Below are 27,266 nucleotides of genomic sequence, written 5' to 3'. Positions count from 1 at the left end.
TTTATGTTTAGTTCCTTTTTGTTTAGTTTACTCTCATGTTCCTGTTATTTAAATTATTTCTTATTTTTCCATCTTGGTTTTCTTTTTACTTCCTCATGAGCTGGAGCGTAACAGATAAAGTTTGTATAAAAAGAAAGAAAAATGATAAAGATAAACAGAGTCCAATGTAGAAAAACAGAAGAGGTCAGATGTATGAAGGACTGAGGAGCAGAGGAGGAGACGAGGGTCAGAGGAGCAGAGGAGGAGCAGAGAGTGTGTCATTCTGAATTGTAAATCCTCAGACTGTGGCCTGAGGCGTCTTTACCAGCAGAGTGACCGTCTCACTCTCACTGACCATCGTCTTTAGTCTGAAAAGTCCTCAAAATGTCTCCTACATTTAGACGAATAAACTCTAAATGTTGCTGTTGTAAATCTCCATGGTAACAGTTTCTTTCATGGTTGGGCCTGTGCGTCCGGTCTGCTCCTGACCCTGAGGCGGTCGTCATGGAAACACGGCTCTAATCTGGGACATCACCGGGGAGTGGACCGCACACTGACCACAGCAGGAGCCTAAAGGGACACTGTGGAACTTTTACAATCACCACCCGCTCGTCTCCATGGAGATGTGTCTCGACTGGAGAGGAGCCAGATCATGGATTTGTGAAGGAGGAGAGGAAGAAGAGAGGGAGAAGAGAGGGGGAAGAGAGGGGGAGAAGAGAGGGAGAAGAAGAGAGGGAGAAGAAGAAAGGAAGAAGAGAGGAAAAGGAAAGGCAGAGAGGGAGGGAGAGAGGATTAGTGGGAGAAGGAGGTCAAAGAATGAGGAGAAAGAGGAGAGAGAGGAAAGCGAGAAGAGAGAGGGGAGAGAGAGGATTAGTGGGAGAAGGAGGTCAAAGAAAGAGAAAGAGGGAGAAGGAGGAGAGAAAGAAGAGGAGAGAGAAAAGTGAGAAGAGGAGAAAATGGAGGAGAGAGGAAAGAGAGTGGGAGGGAGAGGTAAAAGGAGGTAGAGGAGCAGTGTGTGCTGAAACTGTATAAAAACACAAACACTTTAATATAAAACTCATCTTTACTGAACATTTCCATCGACTGAAGACTTTATAAAACTCTGTACATTTATATTTACACTATTCACATGATTACACTTTAAAACAGCAGCATCACCTCCACACGCCGAGGGAAGCACCGACCGTATAAGGACGTCCGCCGCCGCAGGTGTTGCCTAGAAACAGCAGCGACCGCGGCTCGTTTTCACCAAACAGACAGAAAGTAGATTTTTATTATAATCCAGTTTGTCACAGTCGAGTCAGAATCGTTTAAGAGAAATGTAAAGCTTTAAACGGACTGTTGTAGCTTTAATCCATGTTAGGACGCCGTGTAGCTAGGAAGGGCATCTGGCTTTTTAAAAATCTTGACAAAAATACAACAGTTTTGGCAAATAAACATGATTGAAAAGTCGTTTTAAAGATGCCGTGTGTGATTGGATTAAAGACGGCAGCTTTAAACCTCCTTAAATATAAAAACACGAGTAAACGCGCTCACTTTGGCACAGTCTCACATTCACCTCCACACCACCAGATGGCGCCGTCGTCTCTGCAGGAAATGGAAATAATGACAGAAGTAAAAGAACTTTGAATTTTTGAGTTCAATTTTGTAAACGCCGACTCATTTTGGACTGAAAATTTGGCGCTAAACCCCAACTATTTTTGAACCAACTTTAGTGAAATTTGACCATATCTCATTATGCTAGGCTACGCTAGGCTACGACACTTAGCATAGGCTCCACATCCACTGACAGTTTATAAAATGTAACAGTAACTTTAGATAATTGCATTTATGTTTCTAAAGGTTTGGTCACAATTACATCCCAACGTAGCTCCACAGCCCCGCCCACTTCCGCTCCACAGCCCCGCCCACTTCCACATCCGCTCTGGTTCAGAAGTAAATCTCCCATCCATTTTTCCCATCGAGTTTTACAAAAAACAAAACAAATGAGAGTTCAAAAGCATCGCGGAGGCTAACCAGCTACATGCTAACCAGCTATGTGCTAGCATTTGGTTCCAGTCAAATTGAAGCTCAACGAGGCTAGCAGTTATAGCCGCCAATTTGGAGCAGAGTTACATATTTGGAATTCTGACTGCGAGTATCATAGCGACCAAAGAGCCAATCAGGAGCGAGGCTGTTAAAGGTCACGCCCCTTCACGCCCACGTCGCTGGATTAGCAGAGAGCGGGCGCTTAGCAACGCGGTTATTAATGTTTATATCTTGATTTACAGACACAATAGTGAAATAAAAACCCCAGGATCATGTAGAGGGTTAATACGAACATTTAAGACCAGAATGACGAGTCGACGGAGCAGGAAGTGCGCACACGATCACTTCCTGTTTGGAACGCGGCGGCTAGCGGGTTAGCGATGTCCATTTATACACACTCTAAGGTTACCACGTCGCCGATTGACCCTGAGCTCAAACCTTTAATAGTTTTTTATAAAGTTTAAGAGAAAAATGAAGGTGCATTTCCTTCCAGATCCAGGAGGGGTCAGTGTTGAGCTCTGTCCGTTTGGTTTTCAGTGCTTCCCTCGGCAAAAAACGTCTGAAACTCACTGTTCCATGTTCTTGATTTCCTCTGAACACGTCGCACATTTGTTTTAAAAACAAAACAAAGACTTTATTTTCACAGTAACTGGAGCTGAAGCAGGATTTTCACAGCAGCTCAAAATAAAAAAAAGCCAAAAAAATAAATAAATCCATTTTTACGTAAAGCCGCACTGTGTAACTTTTCTGATGCGTCACCATGGAGACGTTAACGGTTTGACTCGGACGTTTAACGGTACGACATTAAACGTTTCCATTTCCACTGAGACACACAGGCGACGCCGCTGGGCCGAGGTACAGGTCAAATCTATGGAGAGGCGAGTGCATTTTGTGTTTGTGACTAAAAAAAAAACCTGGACGAAGAGAAAGAGAAAGACGAGAGGAAAGAGGAGATGAGGAAAGAGAGGGATAGTCATCTCAGACTTTTCACAACACTCATCTCCATAGAAACAAGCAGGTGGCGGCCATTTTGCAGAAAAGTTACAGAGTGCGACTTACAGAGTCTTACAGAGTTTAAACCTTTGCCTCTTTTGACGTCGTGGTCGGTTCAAACTCTCTTGGCGACGTGGATCGTGGTCGTTCAAACTCTCTTGGCGACGTGGATCGTGGTCGTTCAAACTCTCTTGGCGACGTGGATCGTGGTCGTTCAAACTCTTTTGGCGTTGTGGTCGTGGTCGGTTTAGCAGCTTGTGTGTCACTTTACATTCAAAAACGTTTCAGTTTCAAGTTCTTTTTTTGTTTAAACCATTACATCCAGTGTGTGTTCGAACATTCATTTGTCTGGGAAAGTCTCCAGCAGTTTGTGTCGTCGTGGTAACATCAGGAACGTCAGGAATTCCCACGACATTGGTAAAAAAAAAAAGTTGAGCTTTATTTCGGTGAGTATTTGGTCATCAGTCGTCCTCCTTCCTCTTCTCGCCCAGGTCAAAGTCCAGCACCAGCAGTTTGGTCTCCTCCGTCCCGTTTCGACTCCCGGCCGCGCAAACCAAACGAGTGTCGGACGCTCTGATTCGCCAAACCACACCACCTGACCAGAAATGACACGTACACAGGAATTATTCAACAAGTGAGCCTCCTCTTTAATACCCCACAGGGGTAAATACCTCCTCTTTAATACCCCACAGAGGTAAATACCTCCTCTTTAATACCCCACAGAGGTAAATACCTCCTCTTTAATACCCCATACAAAGTAAATACCTCCTCTTTAATACCCCACAGAAGTAAATACCTCCTCTTTAATACCCCACAGAGGTAAATACCTCCTCTTTAATACCCCATACAAAGTAAATACCTCCTCTTTAATACCCCACAGAGGTAAATACCTCCTCTTTAATACCCCACAGAAGTAAATACCTCCTCTTTAATACCCCACAGAAGTAAATACCTCCTCTTTAATACCCCACAGAGGTAAATACCTCCTCTTTAATACCCCATACAAAGTAAATACCTCCTCTTTAATACCCCACAGAGGTAAATACCTCCTCTTTAATACCCCACAGAAGTAAACACCTCCTCTTTAATACCCCACAGAGGTAAATACCTCCTCTTTAACACACAGACCCCAGGACCCCACCATTTCAAATCTCTACCCAGAATGCTCCTCTTGTACCTGACCCTCGGCTCTGCAGCGCCACCACGTCCCGGAGCCAAGCGCCGCTCGTCAGGTCCCACAGTTTGACCGTCCCATCGTCCGAACTGGACAGAACCAGACCCCGACAGAACTGAAGACACGTCACTGCAGACTGGTGTTTGTTTGGACCTGAGCACAGAGGGAGGAGTGAGCACAGAGTGAGCACAGAGGGAGGAGTGAGCACAGAGGGAGCACAGAGGGAGGAGTGAGCACAGAGGGAGCACAGAGGGAGGAGTGAGCACAGAGGGAGGAGGGAGCACAGAGGGAGGAGTGAGCACAGAGTGAGCACAGAGGGAGGAGTGAGCACAGAGGGAGGAGTGAGCACAGAGTGAGCACAGAGGGAGGAGTGAACACAGAGTGAGGAGTGAGCACAGAGTGAGCACAGAGGGAGGAGGGAGCACAGAGTGAGCACAGAGGGAGGAGTGAGCACAGAGGGAGCACAGAGGGAGCACAGAGGGAGGAGTGAGCACAGAGGGAGGAGTGAGCACAGAGGGAGGAGTGAGCACAGAGTGAGCACAGAGGGAGGAGTGAGCACAGAGGGAGGAGTGAGCACAGAGTGAGCACAGAGGGAGGAGGGAGCACAGAGTGAGCACAGAGGGAGGAGTGAGCACAGAGGGAGCACAGAGGGAGCACAGAGGGAGGAGTGAGCACAGAGGGAGGAGTGAGCACAGAGGGAGGAGTGAGCACAGAGGGAGGAGGGAGCACGGAGGGAGGGAGGAGTGAGCACAGAGGGAGGAGTGAGCACAGAGGGAGGAGTGAGCACAGAGGGAGGAGTGAGCACAGAGGGAGGAGTGAGCACAGAGTGAGCACAGAGGGAGGAGGGAGCACAGAGTGAGCACAGAGGGAGGAGTGAGCACAGAGGGAGCACAGAGGGAGGAGTGAGCACAGAGGGAGGAGTGAGCACAGAGGGAGGAGTGAGCACAGAGTGAGCACAGAGGGAGGAGTGAGCACAGAGTGAGCACAGAGGGAGGAGTGAGCACAGAGTGAGGAGTGAGCACAGAGTGAGCACAGAGGGAGGAGGGAGCACAGAGTGAGCACAGAGGGAGGAGTGAGCACAGAGGGAGCACAGAGGGAGGAGTGAGCACAGAGGGAGGAGTGAGCACAGAGGGAGGAGTGAGCACAGAGTGAGCACAGAGGGAGGAGTGAGCACAGAGGGAGGAGTGAGCACAGAGGGAGGAGTGAGCACAGAGGGAGCACAGAGGGAGGAGGGAGCACAGAGGGAGGAGTGAGCACAGAGGGAGGAGTGAGCACAGAGGGAGGAGGGAGCACAGAGGGAGCACAGAGGGAGGAGTGAGCACAGAGGGAGCACAGAGGGAGGAGTGAGCACAGAGGGAGGAGTGAGCACAGAGGGAGGAGGGAGCACGGAGGGAGGGAGGAGTGAGCACAGAGGGAGGAGTGAGCACAGAGGGAGGAGTGAGCACAGAGGGAGGAGTGAGCACAGAGTGAGCACAGAGGGAGGAGTGAGCACAGAGTGAGGAGTGAGCACAGAGTGAGCACAGAGGGAGGAGGGAGCACAGAGTGAGCACAGAGGGAGGAGTGAGCACAGAGGGAGCACAGAGGGAGCACAGAGGGAGGAGTGAGCACAGAGGGAGGAGTGAGCACAGAGGGAGGAGTGAGCACAGAGTGAGCACAGAGGGAGGAGTGAGCACAGAGGGAGGAGTGAGCACAGAGTGAGCACAGAGGGAGGAGGGAGCACAGAGTGAGCACAGAGGGAGGAGTGAGCACAGAGGGAGCACAGAGGGAGCACAGAGGGAGGAGTGAGCACAGAGGGAGGAGTGAGCACAGAGGGAGGAGTGAGCACAGAGGGAGGAGTGAGCACAGAGGGAGGAGTGAGCACAGAGGGAGGAGTGAGCACAGAGGGAGGAGTGAGCACAGAGTGAGCACAGAGGGAGGAGTGAGCACAGAGTGAGCACAGAGGGAGGAGTGAGCACAGAGTGAGCACAGAGGGAGGAGTGAGCACAGAGTGAGCACAGAGGGAGGAGTGAGCACAGAGTGAGCACAGAGGGAGGAGTGAGAAAAGAGTGGAAATAGTGAGAGTGAGCAGAGTCAAATAAAGGTCCAAATTACACTATTCTCTGATCTGTTTAATGTTTCCTCCTCACACAGACCTGGAGTTGTGTTTTGTTTCATTCAAACATGTTTAACACAAACTCTTCAAACTGAAAACACTCTGTTCCACCTTGTGATGTCATCATGTGGTGATACAGGAAGTGCTCCACTGTGTTTTTAAACTCCACCTTCACTAGAATCATCTGGATCATTTCAGTCCTGGAACAACTGACAATCTACAACTGAACTAAAGGGAAAAGGAGGAGTTCACTGGAAAACTCCCACTTGATGACATCACAAGGTGGAACAGAGCGTTTTGATCTTTGTAGATGTAACAGACGAATAATAAAGTGACTCAAACATGTGACAATGAAACACGATTCCAGGTCTGTTTGTGACGACATAACCACATTAAAATGTGGATTAAAGCTCCATTTTGTGTCATCTCAGACCTATTTTATATATTTTATATATTTTATTTATTTTATTTCACACGTTTACATCGTCTCAAAACGCTCCGTGTGAACAGTCCGTACCTTGTAGCGTGTGGAGGCACTGCCCGCTCCTGATGTCCCACACTCGCACGGTGGAGTCTGCGTTTCCGGACACCAGCACGTTGTCCCTGAGCTCCATCCCAGAGGTGAGGGACTGATGCCCGGTCAGAGTGTGCACGCAGTTACCTGAAAAACACCAGCGGCGACATCAGAACACCGGACGCTTTAAACCAAACAGACGTGAGCGTGTACCTGTGTCCGCCTCCCACACTCTGATGGACGTGTCCAAAGACCCACTGACCACAAACGCACCGTCGAACTGGATAGAAGAAAACCACAGAAAAAAACAACGTGAAACCCACAGATACAGGTCACGTCTGCTGCCCCCTGTGGTCAAAACATGTACTACTCCAGTGATCACTGATAACGATTTGTACAGGACCACAGCAGAAATGAAAAGAGAGAAAAGAGTGTGTTAGCTGAAGAGTTGGTGTTTTTGGGGTGTTCTACGTGCATCTCTATGGTGGAATGTTCAGCGGTTACCATGGAAACACAATGTACACATGAGCAAACACTGACAAAAACAAATTAAGATCTGAAAACTCAAAAAAAAAAAAAAAACACAAAAAAAAACACAAACAAACACAAAAAATTACAAAATGGATTCAAAGAGCTCACGTTCAGGAGCCTGTGCTAACTGGAGGCACTGCTCTGTCTGAAGCTCCGTTAGACTTTAATCTGACCGTAAAGAACTGACTTATCTGAACTCCGACAGCTGAGCGGATTTGAGCTGTTAAACAAGTCCCCCTCAAATAACACCACAGTCACAAACTAGCATTAGCACTAGCACTAGCATTAGCATTAGCATTAGCCAACCGTTACTATGCAGATTTCTTTTATAGGAAAATTATTTCAGGAACCTGATTACCTGTGACCGATCAGGTTCAACATTTGTGGACGGTCTGCTGAAGCTTTGAAGTGACGTCACACTGGGGGGGGCTCTGTATGTATGTGTATAACCAGATGTTCAGCAGTTGCCATGGTGACACACTGCACACATTACACAAACACTGTCAAACTGATTTAAAGAGCTCATGGTCCTGTTTAAGTTTGATTTTACACAAAAAGGGCTGTTGGCTAATGCTAATGCTAATGCTAATGCTAGCTAGCTTGTGACTGTAATGTGATTTGAAGGGACTTGTTTAACAGCACAAAGCAGCTCGTCTGTTGTACTAACTCAGCTCTTTCAGGTCAGATTGTGTTAAAGCTCAGGTTAAAGTCACTTGACAGCGCAGTGCCTCCAGTTAGCGTCACCCCTCAGAGGGCGTGGATGGCGTGGATGGCGTGGATGGCGTGCGCCGTTACCTGTAGGGAGTAGACGCGGTTGGTGTGCCCCTGCAGCGTGTGGAGGCACACCTCAGACTCGGGGTCCCACACTTTGACCATGTAGTCGTACCCGCCCGACACCACCCTGCGCCCGTCAAACTGCACGCAGCGCACCGCCGCCATGTGACCCGCCAACACGTGCTCACAGCGCCCGCTCGCCACGTCCCACACACGCAGAGTCGTGTCCCGAGAGCCAGACACCACCCTGGACACAGAGGGAGGGAGGGTGGGGGGAGAGAGAGAAGGGAGGAGGAAGGGAGGGAGAGAGAGACGGGGAGTTTATACACAGCAGTGCCTACAGTTAGCATCACAGCCCCAGAGACTGTGGGGCGCTGTGACGTAATGTCCCTTTAAGCGCAGTCACCTGTTGCCGTGGAGATGCATGCAGCGCACTGTGGACGTGTGTCCGTACAGGATGTGCACGCACTCGCCCTTCTCCGCGTCCCACACACGCAGCGTCCGGTCCGTAGAGCCGCTGATCACCGTGGAAACAGACATCTGACTGCACCACACGCCCCCCGTGTGTCCTGTCAGGGTCCTCAGGCACTGGAGGAGGAGGAGGAGGAGTGAGGAGAGGAGGAGGAGGAGGAGGAGAGAGAGAGAAGAGGAGGAGGAGAGAGAGAGAGAGAGAGAGGAGGAGGAGGAGGAGGAGAAGAGAGAGAGGAGGAGGAGAGAGAGAGAGGAGGAGAGAGAGGGAGAGGAGAAGAGAGAGAGGAGGAGAGAAGGAGAGGAGAAGAGAGAGAGGAGGAGGAGGAGAGAGGAGAAGAGGAGAAAGTGAATAAAAGAGAGATGTTCAGATGTTATTAAAGTGCTTAAGTCTTTCCTGTCGTTCTACAGAGTCGTATCAGTCTGGTCCCCCTCACTCCGCCCACCCAAACTCCATCGTCCAATCAGATGTGTTCATTTCAGTGACGGAGCAGCTCATTGGTCGTCTGTCGTTCACAAACAAAATCACATTTTTCTCAAGAAAAATGGATTTGGGACCAAATTAAAAACCCAAAACCCAGAGCTGAGGTGTAAATAAAACAAACTCCTCTCCCTCCACCTTCAGCGCGTCTCCGTGTGGGCGTGGCCTCGTACGGCACAAGCCCAAACGTGACAGAGGGGCGTGTCCCTGAAGAATGTGACTGAAAGCAGGGCCTGAGCGCCGCGCGAGGGTCAACGCCCGCCCTCGCTCAAAGGCACAGCGGAAGACACGCCCGGATAAAACAAGCACAGTCCTTTAAACACACTAATGCTCCTTTGTGCGCGCTAACCCGAAGACAAACAGTGTCTAAGAGTTTAGCACAAACATCCAGTGTGGCAACAACAAAATGGAGCCGTGTTTTAAAGCTGTTACCTCTTTTGTTTCACACATGTTTAGAGAAGCACAGACTAATAATAAAGGATTACTCAAAGCTCAAAATGCCCTGTTCCACCTTGTGATGTCATCAAGTGGGAGTTTTACAGCTCCTTTTACCTTTAGTTCAGGAGAGATAAGTGTCCAAAATGTTTCTAGAGAATTACCACAACATTTATAAAACTGACGCTCGTGTTGAGACTTTGCAGCTGATGTCATTTCCTGGGGAGTGACGCTAACTGTAGGCACTGCTCTGTCTTAACCCGTCCAGAGGTGGGATTTAAAAAGATCTGCAGTTTGTGGGTCGTCTGTTTAGAAATACAGACCTGGTTTAGACCTGGTTTAGTCCTGGTTTAGTCCTGGTTTAGTCCTGGTTTAGACCTGGTTTAGTCCTGGTTGACTTTCTTGTGACACTTGTGATATTTTGCACTTGTCACCCGTACAACGCGTCGTTATCATCTCCGTTTGTGCCGTTACCTTCCCGGTGATGGCGGACCACACTCGGAGCGTGTTGTCGTCAGATCCCGACACGATGAGGTCACCACTGAACTGCAGACACGTGATCACATGATCATCATGACCTTTGAGCACCTGGACACACGGAGACAAGACCATTAATAAAGACGAGGGGCTCACCTCTGTGGGGTATTACAGGTTTATTTTAATTATATACATTTCACTTTCTCCAGTCTCCTTTCTCTTTGCTCTCTGTGCTAAGCCCCTCCCCCTTCAGAGCACGATCACAATCAGCTGCATCGCACGAATGAAACTCCTGCACATCACACCAGGTTTGTGAAGTCGTAGTGCACAGTTTTGTGTCGTGTTTCTGTTTATTTATGGAGGATTGTCGTGTGGAGCGTGGGTGATGTAGACTTGTGGGCGGAGCCTCGTACGGGAGGGTCTGAACAGGGCCCGGGGGAGATCTGGACGACATGTAAAACCTCTTCAGACGTGTTTGTGATGAGGGATAATGTTTGAACATGGTAAAAGCTGAAAAACCCCGTGTTTAGGCTTTAACCCTGGGGTTGCAGTACCATGGGCTCCCGGTTGTCCCCGCTCCTCCAGTTGCTCTCGATGCGATGCTGTCGGATGTACGCAGACTTCCACGGACTCACACAGGCGTCCTTCCTCCGAGCGGCCGACGCCTGCTCCGAGATCCCTGAGAATAAAACAGATTATTTCAGTCTCAGCAGCAGTGCATCTTTAATCTGGACTGAACAGACAAGAGACAAACAGGGACATTTATAATGATCTGGATCAGTTTAATCACAGGTGGGACCTGGTTTAGACCTGGTTTAGTCCTGGTTTAGACCTGGTTTAGACCTGGTTTAGACCTGGTTTAGACCTGGTTTAGTCCTGGTTTAGTCCTGTTATAGTCCTGTTATAGACCTGGTTTAGTCCTGGTTTAGTCCTGGTTTAGACCTGGTTTAGACCTGGATTAGACCTGGATTAGACCTGGATTAGTCCTGGTTTAGTCCTGGTTTAGTCCTGGTTTAGTCCTGGTTTAGTCCTGTTATAGTCCTGTTATAGTCCTGTTATAGTCCTGGTTTAGTCCTGGTTTAGTCCTGGTTTAGTCCTGGTTTAGTCCTGTTATAGTCCTGTTATAGACCTGGTTTAGACCTGGTTTAGACCTGGTTTAGACCTGGATTAGACCTGGTTTAGACCTGGTTTAGACCTGGTTTAGACCTGGTTTAGTCCTGTTATAGTCCTGTTATAGACCTGGTTCAGTCCTGGTTTAGACCTGGTTTAGTCCTGGTTTAGTCCTGGTTTAGTCCTGTTATAGTCCTGTTATAGTCCTGTTATAGACCTGGTTCAGTCCTGGTTTAGACCTGGTTTAGTCCTGGTTTAGTCCTGGTTTAGTCCTGGTTTAGTCCTGGTTTAGTCCTGGTTTAGTCCTGGTTTAGTCCTGGTTTAGTCCTGGTTTAGACCTGGTTTAGTCCTGGTTTAGTCCTGGTTTAGTCCTGTTATAGTCCTGTTATAGTCCTGTTATAGACCTGGTTCAGTCCTGGTTTAGACCTGGTTTAGTCCTGGTTTAGTCCTGGTTTAGTCCTGGTTTAGTCCTGGTTTAGTCCTGGTTTAGTCCTGTTACAGACCTGTTTTTCAGAGAGGAGAGAGGAGAGAGTGATGAGAAAGAGGAGAGCTCTGGCTGTGAGCCACAGGGACACACTGGTGCAATGCGCCGCCGCGGCTCAGAGGCTCAGCAGAGCAACATGAACATTATTAACATTTAAACTGAGGAGCCTAAAGACGTGATGTGCTGCCCACCGATTGGTCCAATACAAAGGGGGCGTGGCAAAGTCTCCAGGTCTGATCAGAGTAAAAGACGATTTGTCGAGTTGACACATTTAAACTTGGTCTTTTTCTTTATCTCTATGTATCTGAGGCAAACTGCACTGACCAGACTCCACCTGCAGGGGGAGCTCACACAAAACTACTATTTATGAAAAAGTACAGTGTTTTTATATAAAGACACGAGTGAATCCTCAGTTTAATCTGAGTTTTTACACAGAAATGACAAAAAGCACCAAAACTTCAGCCAATTACAGCTGCCCAGTCCACAGCCACACCCACAGCCACACCCACAGCCACAGCCACACCCAAAAGTATGTGCCCTGAACAGAGGAGGGGCAGAGGAACACCCCCCTCCTCTGCCCCTGGTCTTACCCCACTCCCCCCCTCTGACCCCGGTTCTTACCCCCTCTGACCCCGGTTCTTACCCCCTCTGACCCTGGTTCTTCCCCCCTCTGACCCCGGTTCTTCCCCCCTCTGACCCCGGTTCTTACCCCCTCTGACCCCGGTTCTTACCCCCTCTGACCCTGGTTCTTCCCCCCTCTGACCCCGGTTCTTCCCCCCTCTGACCCCGATTCTTACCCCCTCTGACCCCGGTTCTTCCCCCCTCTGACCCCGGTTCTTACCCTCCTCTCTGCACTTCTCTCTCCACAGCAGGTTGTCTTCAGCGAGGATCCTCCAGTATCTGCAGGTCTGAGCCGCCTGCAGCAGGTCTCTGGGCGCCAGGAACGTCAGCACGTACAGGGCCAGCTACAAACACACAAACACACACAAACACACACACACACAAACACACAAACACACACACACAAACGCACAAACACACACCCACACAAACAAACACACACAGACTCGTCATTTTGGTCTTAAATGTTCGTATTAACCCTCTACATGATCCTGGGGTTTTTATTTCACTATTGTGTCTGTAAATCAAGATATGAACATTAATAACAGACACGTTAGCATTAGCATTAGCATTAGCATTAGCTTTAGCGACACGCACCTCTTTGGGCAGCAGGGAGATGAAGTCCCTCTGAAACTGTGGCTCTATCAGCTGCATCATGTGTTTGACCTGCGTCGTCTCACAGCGGTCGATCAGTTCATCCAGAGCCAAGAGACGCTCAGGACCGCTCCAGGTCTGAGGAGAGACGACGGTAAACGCACGAGGAGTCAAAACACGTACACAACATAAAATAAAGAGACAAAACACAACGATAAACTCTAGAGGAGTCAGAACCACAGAGCACATCTGTTTCATATCCGCACGAGCATCTCTCAAAGTGTGTTTTACATAAATCAAGAAGCAGTTTGTGCAGAAAAGATGAAAAACGTGTTGACAGGAAGTAAAGAGTCCTGTCTGGAGTCCCACAGTGATGACATCACACGGATGACATCACTCTGGGAGAATTCAGTCCAAGAGTTCGGCAAAATGTACACAAGAAACACATTTTTCTGACATTTTAAACATGATTCCAACAAAATAAAGCCGCTTTCTTATATTTTTATTCCTCAAATATTGATCTCTGTTTCGAACCAGCATACTACATGGTTGCTAGGTAACAGTGTGATGTCATTATCTCCAACCAGGAAGTACAAGCTTTAAACCTAAAAGAATGCACAAACTGAGATTTTTTTTTTTTTTAATTAGCAAAATCCTAAATGATCTTAACGGAGTTTTAGTATTTTAACCTTGAAATACAAACTGTGCTGCACTGTGTAACTTTACTGGTGGAGGGAGTTCCACAGTACAGCATTAAACGTGTCCGTGTCTCCATAGAAACGACAGGTGCTTGTTTTTTCAATGTATTTTTGGAGCATTAAAACAGTAGTAACTGAGAAATGCTAGCTGGATATGTTTAATGCCGTATGGTGAAACATTCCAGAAAAAGCAATACAATGTTCATGGAAACAAGCACCTGAAATGTTACACAGTTCAGCTTTAAGTCTGACCTGTATATGTGATAAATAAAGACAAAATAAACTCACAAACTGCATAAACAAAGAGTGAAATGTCCTGACCTGGAACGTGCGCAGCCACTCCTGTAGTCCAGTAGGGGGCGGTCCTGAGGTGACACGCCTCCTCTGAGCTGAATGCCCATTGGCCACTCGCAGGTCCCCGAAGGTGGTGGGCATGGCCGGAGCCAAACTCGCTGGACTGAGGGGAGAGTGCAGGTCACACGTCAAGATTATTATTAATTAATTATTAAAAAAAAACAACAACAAAAAAAACACTCAACGTCTTAAAAGTCCCATGATGCACTGCTCTTTGACCCGTTCTAATGTCGTTTCCTCGTCACACACAGACCTGGAGTTGTGCAGATTTAGGCTGATGACCTGGTCCCACAGATCTCTGCAGAGTTTGTACCTGAGCGCGCTGCCGTCCTTCTCCTCGCAGCCACGCGTAAAATACTCCTCTGTTTCGGTGATTTTTCTCTTCTTGGCGCTCGGTTTGAACACGAAACAGCCTTTAGACACGGAGGAAGTCGCCATCTTTCGTCCCTGGCTGTCGCTGGTTTGTTTCAAAGTGATTTTAAACGCTGGAAAACTCACGCTGCTCTGCTTTTTACGCGCCAACGTTTGCCTCCGTGTGTGTGACGTGCGCGGTTGCCAGGTCCTGAAGCAAAAACACGCCCCGGGTCTGTGGTTTTAAAAGGCTAAAAACTCACAGATTTTACAATTCTGCTAGTTTTATGCTGTTTATGTCTATTCTTATTGTATCTGATTGAAATATGTTTTATTTCCCACAAAACCGCGCTGATTGTTGTGTAAATAACAGTTTTGACAGTTTTGTCGCACAGTAAACGTCAAAACACAACTCCAGGTCTGTTGTTGATGACGTCACAGCTTTGTAACATGAATTAAAACTCACAAAAATCTGTTTTGTGTGATATAGGACATTTAAACGCTGTCTGTTACGCAATAAAATATAAGTATAAATAAATATAAATATAAGTGTGGATATCGGGATCTGGCAACTGCGCCGTGACGTCATCAAAGCGCGTCATACACCAGCTCCATGTGCGACGGAAAGAAGAGCAAAGTTTGGCAACTTTTTTTTCGGAGTCAACAAAAGAGAAACCAGTGACACGTTTGAGGTTTTAGTTGTTGGTTTTGTGAAGCAGAAGGAGCGAGTTTCACCGGAGCAGAGCGAGAAGAAAAGAAAAGGAAAAAGAGACGGAGGAGATCAGTGTTTTTAAAAATGTAAAAGTCCAAAGAAAAGGTGAGAATCACAGACATGACGTCACCGCGGGGATGAAGTTTGTGGGAAAAAACGGATTAAAAACAGTTTAAATCTGTTTAAATCTGTTTATCTACAAACACGAAGATAATTTAATTGTTGACATTTTGAACATTGTGATAAACGACTTTTTAAACCGCTGAAAATAACCTGGAAATGCGCTTTTCATGGTGTCTCATGTTTAGAACGTGTTAAGTCCAGTTACCAGGGCATCCGAGCTAATTTGGGGTCATATTTAAAGTGTCCATGCCACTGTATTCTATGATCAGTATTAGAATGATGTTTCCTCCTCACACAGACCTGGAGTTGTGTTTTGTTTCACATGTTTAACACAAACAAACCTGCAGATTTAGGCTGAGTTCTTCTCTCAAACTGAAAACACTCTGTTCCACCTTGTGATGTCATCATGTGGTGATACAGGAAGTGCTCCACTGTGTTTTTAAACTCCACCTTCATTTGGATCATTTCAGTCCTGGAGTTGTCTCTTATCTCGACTGAACTAAAGGTAAAAGGAGGAGTTAACTTGAAAACTACCACTTGATGACATCACAAGGTGGAACAGAGCGTTTTGAGCTTTGGAGATGTAACAAACACTCTCTCTACATGATCCTGGGGTTTTTATTTCACTATTGTGTCTGTAAATCAAGATATGAACATTAATAACAGACAAATCAGGTCCTTCTTTCCCCGAGGTCGCTCCTGTTAGCGTTAGCAACAGGTTTGATTGACAGTGTTGCTAAGCGGCCTGTCTCGCTCCTGATTGGCTCTGCGGTTGCTATGACACTCTAGTCTCTCTCGACTTAACGCTGGAACAGTAGCTGCAGCTCGTGAGTATTTTTTCTTTATTTGTCTTATAATCTGAACATTTGAGCTGTAGAGTCGTAAAAGTCACGTTTATGTTCAGTTATTGGTTCATTTTGTTTATTTTTTTTCGCACTTTTATGACACGTCTCTTTAAAAATGGCTCCCTTGGTTTTCTCCTGTGTTTATGTTTTTGTGTCAATGACTTTAAACAGTTTCAATATTATCATTATTATTTGCGATATTTGTCTGTATCGATATATCGTGTGTCTGTTCGTTGGAGCAAAGGTCAAACTTTGGAGGAATATTTCATTTTTCCTCATATCGTGCAGCTTTACACCTTAACTTTGGTACATTTTAAACTCGATTCGATACTGAAGACTAGACTCGATACTCGATACCGGCTCTGATTCCACGATGACGATAAAAACACATGACACATAAACGGCGCCGACCTGAGGTTCCCGTTGCCTTTGCAGTGCTTCTTCCCTGTAGGAAACGGTCGACCGTCGGGACCATGGTCCAGTTTCCTCTTCATCTGTTTGAGAAAAAAAACAAAAAAACATAAATAATTAACAACAGAATTATAGACACCACGACCCGAGGACTGTGTGAAGACGTGGACGAGCGAGTGTGACGTCACAGCGGCGTTCAAGGCTCGAGCGTCGAAACGAACATTTAAGACCGAAATGTGAGTCTGAAGCAGCGGGTGCAGACACAGGGGGCGCTGTTTACACACAGAGAGTGGACTGGAGCCAGAATCGATGGAGCAGGAAGTGCGCACATGATCACTTCCTGTTTGCAACGCGGCGGCGGCGGCTAGCAGGTTAGCGATGTCCATTTCTATAAACACCTCAGATATTTAAATCTCCGTGTTTCCTTTCGCCCAAAACATCGTATTAACATGTTTTATAAGTTTCACTTTCGTTTTCCCTCTTTGCTCTCTGTGCTAAGCCCCTCCCCCTTCAGAGCACCATCACAACACACTCAGCTGCATCGCACTAATGAAACTACTGCACATCACACCAGGTTTGTGAAGTCATAGTGCACAGTTTGTGTCATATTTTTGTATATTTATGGAGGATTGTCGTGTGGAGTGTGGGTGATGTAGACTTGTGGGCGGAGCCTCGTACAGAAGGGTTTGAACAGGGCACGTGAGAGATCTCTAGATGACTCAAACATGCATGGATGACTCTAAAACCTTGTCAGACGTGTTTTTGATGAGGGACCGGCGTTATAACACGGGAGAAAGATTAAAAAGAATATATTTAGCAGATACGTCCTCTTTAATTTTAACAGAAGGGTCAAAGTACAAACTGAAAAGCCCCAGATCAGCTCAAATGTGTCGTTTCAACTCTGACCTTATCATTTAACCCGAGTGTTTGAATTAAAAACAGAGAGTGTATAAACTTTGGCACTGACAGAGTTAAATGTTTCACACACTGACGCTGCAAAAGCCTCGAGTCAAACACGTCTCAATGAACAGAGGAATGAACAGAATCACAGGAATGTCACCGGACGAGAGAGGGATGAGATAACCCACAATGCAACAGCCCTGAACGAGAGACAGAGACAGAGAGAGAGAGAACAGCCCTGAACGAGAGACAGAGACAGAGAGAGAGAGAACAGCCCTGAATGCAACGATGTGGAGGGAGGGAGAGAGAGAGAGAGAGAGAGAGAGAGAGAGAGAGAGAGAGAGAGAGAGAACAGCCCTGAACACAACAATGTGGAGGGAGAGAGAGAGAGAGAGAGAGAGAGAGAGAGAGAGAGAGAGAGAGAGAGAGAGAGAGAGAGAGAGAGAGAACAGCCCTGAACGCAACGATGTGGAGAGAGAGAGAACCGCCCTGAACGCAACGATGTGGAGGGAGGGAGAGAGAGAGAGAGAGAGAGAGAGACAGAGAGAGAGAGAGAACAGCCCTGAACACAACGATGTGGAGGGAGAGAGAGACAGAGACAGGGAGAGAGAGACAGAGACAGGGAGAGAGAGACAGAGACAGGGAGAGAGAGATTGGCCCTCAACTCATTGCTATCAAGAGAAAGAGAGAACAAACTGGATTTTAAAAATGTCACTATTGTGTCTGTAAATCAAGATCTGAACATTAATAACAGACAAATCAGGTCCTTCTGTCCCCGAGGTCGCTCCTGTTAGCGTTAGCAACAGGTTTGATTGACAGTGTTGCTAAGCGCCCGCTGCCTGTTAAACGCCTGTGTGAACGGGAAGGGGCGTTACCTTCAACAGCCTGGCTCCTGATTGGCTCCTTGGTTGCTATGATACTCACATTCGCCCTTAGACCTGAGCTTCATTTGGAGCTGAAGCTGTGACGTCTCACTCTCATATCGAGCTTCAAACTCTTTATCGAGACAACGTAATTAAATGAACGACGTGGAGATGCAAGCCCGACACGCCGTAAAGACGCGTGTTTCTACGGTTTGATTCCGGTTTATAAAAGGTGACGTACTGTGGCTTTAACCGGGTGTGCGGCGTTTTATCCGTGTTTCCAGGACGACGCGCACAGAGCAGTTTATCCTCTCAGGTTCATTTATAGATTTATTTATACACTGGTTTTAAGTGTTTCTACGGGAATAACCACGACTCAGTGTCCGTCAGGATGTACGACAAAAACGATTTAAACGAGAGACGCACAAAACGACGGATTACACACAACACACACGGGAATACAACACAAAGTCTAATCCTCAGTGTCAAAATGGAGTTTGAAACGTCAGGACTCTACAGCGTTTGAAAATGAAGAGCCAGGGGTCGACCTTAACGTGTCAAACTTAAGGCCCACGGGCAAAATGTGGCCCACTACGTCATTTTATGTGGCCCACGAGGTAAATTCAAATGTATGATTGTCTTAAAATGTCCGTTTATCAGGAGATACGCAGTTACACACTCATTTTTGTTGCTATATTTGTAACTTGAATAAACAATAAATACAGAAACGGTTAATTAAGAAGTTAAAAAGTAGTTACATTAATTTTACTTTACATTTATTTGCTTCTATGGTTTTACGGTTATATTTTGTCTTTTGAGGGAAACCATTTTGCTGATGACCCCCGTTTTAAACCAAGATATTAATTAAAGAATAATCGTGTTTTCCAAATAAAAATACTACTAATGTAAGAATAAAAATGGCGTCCACAGACAGAACGGACACGACTCTGAAAAAGACTCATGTGACAAACGTAGAACCAAACCCGGCTGTGTGCAAACTGTGGGAGTGGGTGCACACGCCGTTTATGACGAAGTCAACACGTAACACGTCAACACGTAACACGCCAGAGCCAGGAGCAAAAATGAACAGAAGACAGAAAGAACGAGGGATTTAGACGACTGGACTTTAACAGACTTGGTATCGTGAGTAAAGACGAAGGATGGGGATGGATGCAGAGGGGATGGATGCAGAGGGGATGGATGCAGAGGGGATGGATGCAGAGGGGATGGATGCAGAGGGGCTGGATGCAGAGGGGATGGATGCAGAGGGGATGGATGCAGAGGGGCTGGTTGTAGAGGGGATGGATGCAGAGGGGCTGGATGCCACACAGAGGGGCTGGTTGTAGAGGGGCTGGTTGTAGAGGGGCTGGTTGTAGAGGGGCTGGTTGTCTTCTCCCGGTATCCGCAGTGGCTCGTGCACATGCCCCGCGCGCACACAGACGGCACACGAGCGCGCGCCGTGTCATAAAACGCCTCGTCATGGCGCAAAGAAGGAGCCGCGTTTGAGGAGAAATGTGCGAAAATGACGCGCTGCTTCGGTCGTGACACTTACTTTGAAGAAGATGAGCTTCAGCGTCCCGTAGAAACCCATGGTCACGCGCGACAGGAAACAGGACAGAAAGAGGAGAAAGAGGACAGAAAGAGGAGAGGAAGAGGAGAGAAACACGAGAGAAAGAGGAGAAAAAGAGGAGAGGACAGGAAACACGGGGTTAAGTCCGAGCTGAGGCGCTTCAATCCAATGCGTAAAAAAACGTTTATCCAAGAGCCGTGGACACGCGGGAGTGAACGAGAACACGCACAGACATGCCTCTGACAGAGAGAGAGAGAGGGAGAGGGGGAGGAGAGAGGGAGAGAGGAGGAGAGAGGGAGAGAGGACAGGAGAGAGAGAGGGACGGACGTGAGGAGAGCCGTGGATACGCGAGAGTGAACGAGAACACGCACAGACATGTCTCTGACAGAGAGAGAGAGGGGGGGGAGAGAGGGAGAGAGGAGAGAGAGAGAGGGAGAGAGGGAGGAGAGAGGGAGAGGAGAGGAAGGGAAAAGAGAGGGAGGGGGAGAGGAGTGAATTAACAGGTTTCAGTCAAAACATCATGAACAAAATCAGAATTTTCAGTAAATCTGGTCTAAACCAGGACTAAACCAGGACTGAACCAGGTCTAAACCAGGACTAAACCAGGACTAAACCAGGACTGAACCAGGACTAAACCAGGACTGAACCAGGTCTAAACCAGGACTAAACCAGGACTAAACCAGGACTAAACCAGGACTAAACCAGGACTGAACCAGGACTAAACCAGGACTGAACCAGGTCTAAACCGGGACTGAACCGGGACTAAACCGGGACTAAACCGGGACTGAACCAGGACTAAACCAGGACTGAACCAGGACTGAACCAGGACTAAACCAGGACTGAACCAGGACTGAACCAGGACTGAACCAGGACTAAACCAGGACTAAACCAGGACTGAACCAGGTCTAAACCAGGTCTAGCCCAGGTCCACATCATACATATACACAGGAGCTTGGCTCTGTTTCAGTGTTTGTTTGGTTCATTTGGTCAAACTCAAACTGTTCTGTTTATTTTACATAAACTCAAAAGTGAACTATTAAAATGGAAACGACATTAAATCTGTTCTGTAAATAAACCTTTACTTTATCATTAGTGCTGCCTGACGTCATGAGATCAGAGATAACATGTGTCTACGGCAGCTGCACAAGGACAAAACACTGAACTTTAAAGTGTTAAATATGGACAAAACAAACTCACCTCAAGACTTTAAGAAAACAACATCTTTATTTGAGGTTTGGGTTTTCAAAAGAGTGACCTCCATTTTAACGTCGTTGTAAAAATAAAGAAGTGAAGTGAGTGCTTATAAACTCATCCTGGTGAGTCTTTAGGATGTTCTGAATCGGTTTGAAATGATCTAGTCCTGTTTTTCATCTTTTTAAAGTCATAATCAGATACGACTTTAAAATGTGAAAAAGAAAAAAAACAAACAGAAAAATGATGTGTAAACCCACAGCTGATCACAGACCCCTCGGCCCCGAGCGTCTCAAACACGACGAGACGCGACAGGTGACGGGAGACAGTGCTCTGTGGTCGTTTGGGCTGACATGACCTTTGACCTTTAGTTTAACCTGCAGAGTTCAGAGCCCCGGGGTTAAACAGCTGAAAAACCCAACGGACGAGCCGCCCCCGACGTCACGGCTCAGCCACGTCGACCGACCGGTTTAGACACAAAAGAAAAAGTGCTCCTCATAAAACGAGTGAATGTGGAGCGGGATGTAGCATTAGCATTAGCCTGTAGCATTAACATTAGCATGTAGCATTAGCATTAGCATGTAGAGAGGAAGACAGATAAATACTACTTAAAGTGTTGACAAAACAGCACAAAACATCTTAAAAGAGGAGGTATTTACTTCTACGGGGTATTAAAGAGGAGGTATTTACTTCTGTGGGGCATTAAAGAGGAGGTATTTACTTCTGTGGGGTATTAAAGAGGAGGTATTTACCTCTGTGGGGTATTAAAGAGGAGGTATTTACCTCTGTGGGGTATTAAAGAGGAGGTATTTACCTCTGTGGGGTATTAAAGAGGAGGTATTTACTTCTGTGGGGCATTAAAGAGGAGGTATTTACCTCTGTGGGGTATTAAAGAGGAGGTATTTACTTCTGTGGGGTATTAAAGAGGAGGTATTTACCTCTGTGGGGTATTAAAGAGGAGGTATTTACTTCTGTGGGGTATTAAAGAGGAGGTATTTACTTCTGTGGGGTATTAAAGAGGGGGTATTTCTGTGTTGTATTTACTGTAACACATCATATTTAAATCTTACTTTCATTATTTTGAAAATGCAAAATTGACCCAAAACTCTGTATTAACGTGTTTTATAACATGAAGGGGGAGGGACTTAGCACAGAGAGCAAAGGGAGGGGAGACTGTGTAGTTTTGGGCGAGTTTAGAGTTTTATGTTTCAGTCGTCACGGCGGCTCAGTGGTGAAATTAAAGCCACAGTTTGTAGTGTTGTTTCTGTCTGAGAGCCGCTTTAATAATAAATGAGAGCGAGTGGTGTTAGCGGCGTTGGCGGCGTTAGCGACGTTAGCCTCATGACTTTTTAATGAGGATTAAACACAGTGATGAACCACAGTGACAACGATGGGACTGGACACATTTACACGTCATACACAAAAACATGTCAAACACACACACACACACACACACACACACACACCCCCCCCCACACACACACACACACACACACACACACACACACACTGGACGTGTGTTTGTCTCACATGTTTGAGTCACTTTATTATTCGCCTGTAACGTCGACAAAGATCAAAATGTGACGTTACACTTTGTGATGTCATCAAGTGTGTGTAACCTCGTGTGTGTGTGTAACCTCGTGTGTGTGTGTGTGTAATCTCATGTGTGTGACGATAATCAGAGCAAATGAATGAGGACTGACCCATTTCAACACATGTGGGACACAGGAGGGACAGGAGGGACAGAGAGGAGGGACAGAGGGACAGAGGAGGGGCAGAGGAGGGGCAGAGGAGGGACAGAGGTTATCACAGCACCTCGTCCCTCTGACCTTCCTCAGGTGTGAGGACGGCCCCTTAAGAGTAACCGACCAATCACAGCAGTGAAACAAACACACACTCACAATTAAGCACAAATGTCCCCACAAAACTACAACTACCGCACGCCGAGGGACAAACTATGACCCTACCGCACGCTGAGGGACAAACTATGACCCTACCGCACGCCGAGGGGACATAACAGTGCATTTTCTTCTTCAGTGTCATTTCTTTTTCTTTCTTTTCTCCTGTTTGATCCGTTTATAAAGAGAAAACAGAGACAGGACCCTGAACGCCTCACAAGGACAAACGTGTCCTCTGGACCTGAACGCCTCACAAGGACAAACGTGTCCTCTGGACCTGAACGCCTCACAAGGACAAACGTGTCCTCTGGACCCTGAACTCAACACAAACAAACAATCAGGGCCTTGGTCACAGAGGTCACACACAAAGAAGACACAAAGGACAAAGTGACAGAAGACAAACACTGCCACCTACTGGACACTACACAGAGCAGCATACAGTCTGCACTTAGAGGACAGAGGACAGACAGAGGACGGACAGAGGTACAGAGGACAGAGGTACAGAGGACGGACAGAGGAGAGACAGAGGTACAGAGGACAGAGGTACAGAGGACGGACAGAGGTACAGAGGACGGACAGAGGTACAGAGGACAGACAGAGGTACAGAGGACAGAGGTACAGAGGACGGAAAGGTACAGAGGATGGACAGAGGGGAGACAGATTGACACAGGGATAGAAGAGGGACAGAAGAGAGAGAGGAGAGACAGGAGGGACAGAGGAAAGACAGGAGGGACACAGGTACAGAGGAGGGACACAGGTACAGAGGAGGGACACAGGTACAGAGGAGGGACACAGGTACAGAGGAGGGACACAGGTACAGAGGAGGGACACAGGATGGACATAGGGACAGAGGACAGACAGCGTGGCTAGCAGGTTAGCTCTGTGTATTTATAAACAATCAGTATCAAACTTGGGTTTTCAGTTTTAGCGTCACAACACTCAGATCTCAGCTCTTTTCTTACCTGATTCTGCTGTGACGTCACTTCCTTCGCGTCATCGTTGTCCCCGCCCTTTTCCGTGTTCTGATTGGTCGGTCCCTGCTCATCTGTCTTCATACTTTCACTTTGTCTTTTGCGATTGGCTGCGTCCTCGTCCGTCCTGTCCTCATGTTTATTTGTGTGTTCTGCTGCCGTCTCCTCATTGGCTAATTCCTCCGTCTCTGCGTTTTCATTTGTTGCTCGGTCCATATCTTTGCTCTGATTGGTTGATTTCCGCGTATATTCCGTCTCCAGCTCTCGTTCTCCTCTCTCATTGGTCAATCTCTTCATGTCGTCTCCATCTCCGCTCTGATTCGTCGATACCTGTTCGTGGGCGTGTCCAAAAGGCTCCGATTGACAGGACTCGTCTTCCACGGTGACAAACGCCACCCTCACCTCCTCCAGCTCCTCCTCCTCCTCCTCCTCGTCATCGTTTGCGCCCTTTTCCCGCCGAAACCACGCCGACAGAAAGGGGGAGGAGCTGACGGAGGAGGAGACGGAGTTCGGAGTGTTTCCACCAATCAGATCGCGGCGCGTTTTCAAGGCCTGGTCCCATTGGTCCCTGCTCAGAGTGTCCTCCTCCAAAATGGCGTCCACGGGTTCAGGCTCCATGTTTGGCGTTTCCGGGCGACTTTTGCTCTTCACGAGTTTCATTCAGACGACGGTCGTTCTGAAGGAAAATGGAAAAATAAAAAGTTTAAAACAAAAAGATCAACAACGAATGTGACTAAATTAAAGACGAGGTATTTACTTATTATTATTTATCCAAAAACTTTTTTTTTTTGTCCCAGATTTACTCAAGAAACGTCCCAGGTGGCGCCATTTATGATCAGTTTGATACTTGTCAATAGTAAAGATAAATTCATCCATTTTCAAACAATAGAAAAACACAAAATGTACCGTAAATTTCGGACTACAGAGCGCACCTTGATATAAGCCGCACCAGCTAAATTTGAAGAGAAAATCAATTTTGTACATATATAAGCCGCACCTGAATAAAAGCCGCAGGTTTTCATATTGTAACATGAGACATTTACACAGAAAGACGGTGCACCGACACGCTTTTTTTTAAACTGTGCCTGAAAATTGGCACCAACACGACAACAACACGGGATGAACACATCTGCAGGTTTAGAAAATAAAGCTGCACCAACACGGAAAATCTGCTTTTATTTCCTCTGAAAACTTTTGTCGTCTTTTTACATTGACCAAGTTGGATTCATTGATGTCGAGCTTACGTGCAGTGGCTCTATTTCAGGGGTCGGCAACTCGCGGCTCCGGAGCCGTATGCGCCTCTTTCAGCCTCATACTGCGGCTCTGCGTGGCTTGGGAACTAACACAGACACAGCTCACAGTCCTGCGTAAAGAGCCCTGATTTTCAGACGTTGTGCGCACAGGGGTCAGGAGCAACTTTCGCCCGTCCCTAATGACACACTAATAAGCTCGTCCGTAGATGTATCATGAAAATCCTGCTGGAAATCGCCACAGAAATCTATTTGATGTAGTAGCAAGTATATTATCTGCTCTTGTCTCCGCGGTGACGTATCACGTATAACACATCAGACACGACGCACAAAAGTAGAGCCACAAGAGTGAAAATGAGCCAAAACAAAAGTCTTTGGAGATCTTTTTAACAAAGGGGAAAAGGACAACTGAGGAGCCAGAAGAAGAGACTACGACCTCCAAGAAAAAGAAAGATAAATTTAACAGACAATGCCTACTTAAAATCTGGGTTTGTCGCTACAGGTGACTCACGCGCACAGTCCGCTCTGCGTAACATACGGGAAAAGCAAATAAGGCAATGAAACCTTCAAAACTGCTTTGGCACATGGAGAATAAGCACCTGGGATTAAACGATACGCTACGAGTTTTTTTGTTGTTGTTTTTTTAAAGAAACTGCGGAGTAGAGTAGACATAATCACATAATCAGCGCGATGCATGATGCAGCGGTTTGGTGAGTTGTATTTTTTAATGCACTTAAGTTGTTTTTGCCATATTTATCTGCCACGTGTAGAAGGCTTGTCCGTGAAAGTAAAACCTACATTATTCCGTTACATTATTGTTATTATACAGTGTTATCTTCATTTTAGATGTCAAAAAGTATTTGCGGCTCCCAGTGTTTTATTTTATGTGGAAAGTGGGTCCAAATGGCTCTTTGCGTGTTAAAGGTCACGACCCCTGCTCTGTTTCCTTTCTGTTTCTTTATCTTAAAAACTGCATCATATCCATTTCATGATGCGCAAAATGATCGTTCAAAATCAAAACTAGTGAATTCTTCAGAGCAGAATCTTTCCCCACGTCTGTCTCACTTTTACGTTTACAGCTAGAGAGCGCCCCCCAGGGGTCGTTATCCAGTAAAATTCCATATATAAGCCGCACTGCTGTAAAAGCCGCAGGGTTCAAAGCGTGGAAAAAAAGTAGCGGCTTATAATCCGAAATTTACGGTAGTTGATTTGTCCTGTGTTCTGTACAGACTCACACTTTAAATGAGAATCTTAAAGGTCAAAGGAAACACAAACTGACTCTCGTAGATTTAATCCGTGTTCTAATGTGATTATGTCGTCACACACACTGGAGTTGTGTTTGTTTCATTCACATGTTTGAGTCACTTTATTATTCGTCTGTTACATCAACAAAGATCAAAATGCGACGTTACACCTTGTGATGTCATCAAGTGGGAGTTTATAAGTGAACAGGTCAGACTAAAGAGGAGACGAGAGAAGGAGGAGAGGAGACGAGGAGGAGGAGACGAGGAGGAAAAGAGACGGGAGGAGGAGGAGGAAACAAGAGGAGAAAAAGAGACAGGAGAAACAAGATGAGGAGGAGACAAGAGGAGGAGAGGAGTTTTCCAGTGAACTCCTCCTTTTCCCTTTAGTTCAGTTGTAGATTGTCAGTTGTTCCAGGACTGAAATGATCCAGATGATTCTAGTGAAGGTGGAGTTTAAAAACACAGTGGAGCACTTCCTGTATCACCACATGATGACATCACAAGGTGGAACAGAGTGTTTTCAGTTTGAGAGAAGAACTCAGCCTAAATCTGCAGGTTTGTTTGTGTTAAACATGTGAAACAAAACACAACTCCAGGTCTGTGTGAGGAGGAAACATCATTCTAATACTGATCATAGAATACAGTGGCATGGACACTTTAAATATGACCCCAAATTAGCTCGGATGCCCTGGTAACTGGACTTAACACGTTCTAACCATGAGACACCATGAAAAGCGCATTTCCAGGTTATTTTCGGCGGTTTAAAAAGTCGTTTATCATAATGTTCAAAATGTCAACAATTAAATTATCTTCGTGTTTGTAGATAAACAGATTTAAACAGATTTAAACTGTTTTTAATCCGTTTTTTCCCACAAACTTCATCCCCGCGGTGACGTCATGTCTGTGATTCTCACCTTTTCTTTGGACTTTTACATTTTTAAAAACACTGATCTCCTCCGTCTCTTTTTCCTTTTCTTTTCTTCTCGCTCTGCTCCGGTGAAACTCGCTCCTTCTGCTTCACAAAACCAACAACTAAAACCTCAAACGTGTCACTGTTTTCTCTTTTGTTGACTCCGAAAAAAAAGTTGCCAAACTTTGCTCCTCTTCCCGTCGCACATGGAGCTGGTGTA

At 46.6% G+C, this 27,266-nt stretch overlaps 1 protein-coding gene across 2 annotated transcripts; it reads right to left on the bottom strand.

The window, feature by feature from the left end:
• Nucleotides 1-1,009: 1,009 nt before the first annotated feature.
• LOC117385930 (F-box/WD repeat-containing protein 7-like) lies at nucleotides 1,010-27,252 on the bottom strand. 2 transcript variants are annotated; one of them, XM_055229110.1, is made up of 14 exons: nucleotides 27,051-27,252; nucleotides 23,634-24,318; nucleotides 16,250-16,332; nucleotides 13,775-13,910; nucleotides 12,759-12,893; nucleotides 12,382-12,505; nucleotides 10,501-10,625; nucleotides 9,944-10,057; nucleotides 8,492-8,673; nucleotides 8,107-8,332; nucleotides 6,994-7,060; nucleotides 6,784-6,927; nucleotides 4,178-4,327; nucleotides 1,010-3,595 (listed from the first exon to the last, which is right to left on the bottom strand). In XM_055229110.1, exons 2-14 carry the CDS (start codon nucleotides 24,300-24,302, stop codon nucleotides 3,462-3,464), a joined length of 2,289 nt encoding a protein of 762 aa, XP_055085085.1. In that variant the 5' UTR covers nucleotides 24,303-24,318; nucleotides 27,051-27,252; the 3' UTR covers nucleotides 1,010-3,461. The 2 variants fall into 2 exon arrangements, with proteins under 2 accessions (XP_055085085.1, XP_033839103.1); XM_033983212.2 differs by lacking the exons at nucleotides 23,634-24,318; nucleotides 27,051-27,252 and adding an exon at nucleotides 19,565-19,621 and having other exon boundaries at nucleotides 3,455-3,595.
• Nucleotides 27,253-27,266: the final 14 nt, after the last annotated feature.

This window comes from Periophthalmus magnuspinnatus, chromosome 18 (assembly GCF_009829125.3).
Source record: "Periophthalmus magnuspinnatus isolate fPerMag1 chromosome 18, fPerMag1.2.pri, whole genome shotgun sequence".
Taxonomy (NCBI): domain Eukaryota; kingdom Metazoa; phylum Chordata; class Actinopteri; order Gobiiformes; family Gobiidae; genus Periophthalmus; species Periophthalmus magnuspinnatus.
Note: the sequence above shows the minus strand (reverse complement) of the source record. Positions and strands in the feature narration are given on the sequence as shown.

Coding starts and splice junctions, on each gene's coding strand:
- LOC117385930 (XM_055229110.1), bottom strand. CDS start 24,302: ATGAAACTCGTGAAGAGCAAAAGTCGCCCGGAAACGCCAAACATGGAG. Junction 16,333..23,633: donor TGACGTCACAGCAGAATCAG/GTAAGAAAAGAG, acceptor TTTCTCAAACAG/ATGAAGAGGAAACTGGACCA. Junction 4,328..6,783: donor GTGCCTCCACACGCTACAAG/GTACGGACTGTT, acceptor CTCTGTGCTCAG/GTCCAAACAAACACCAGTCT.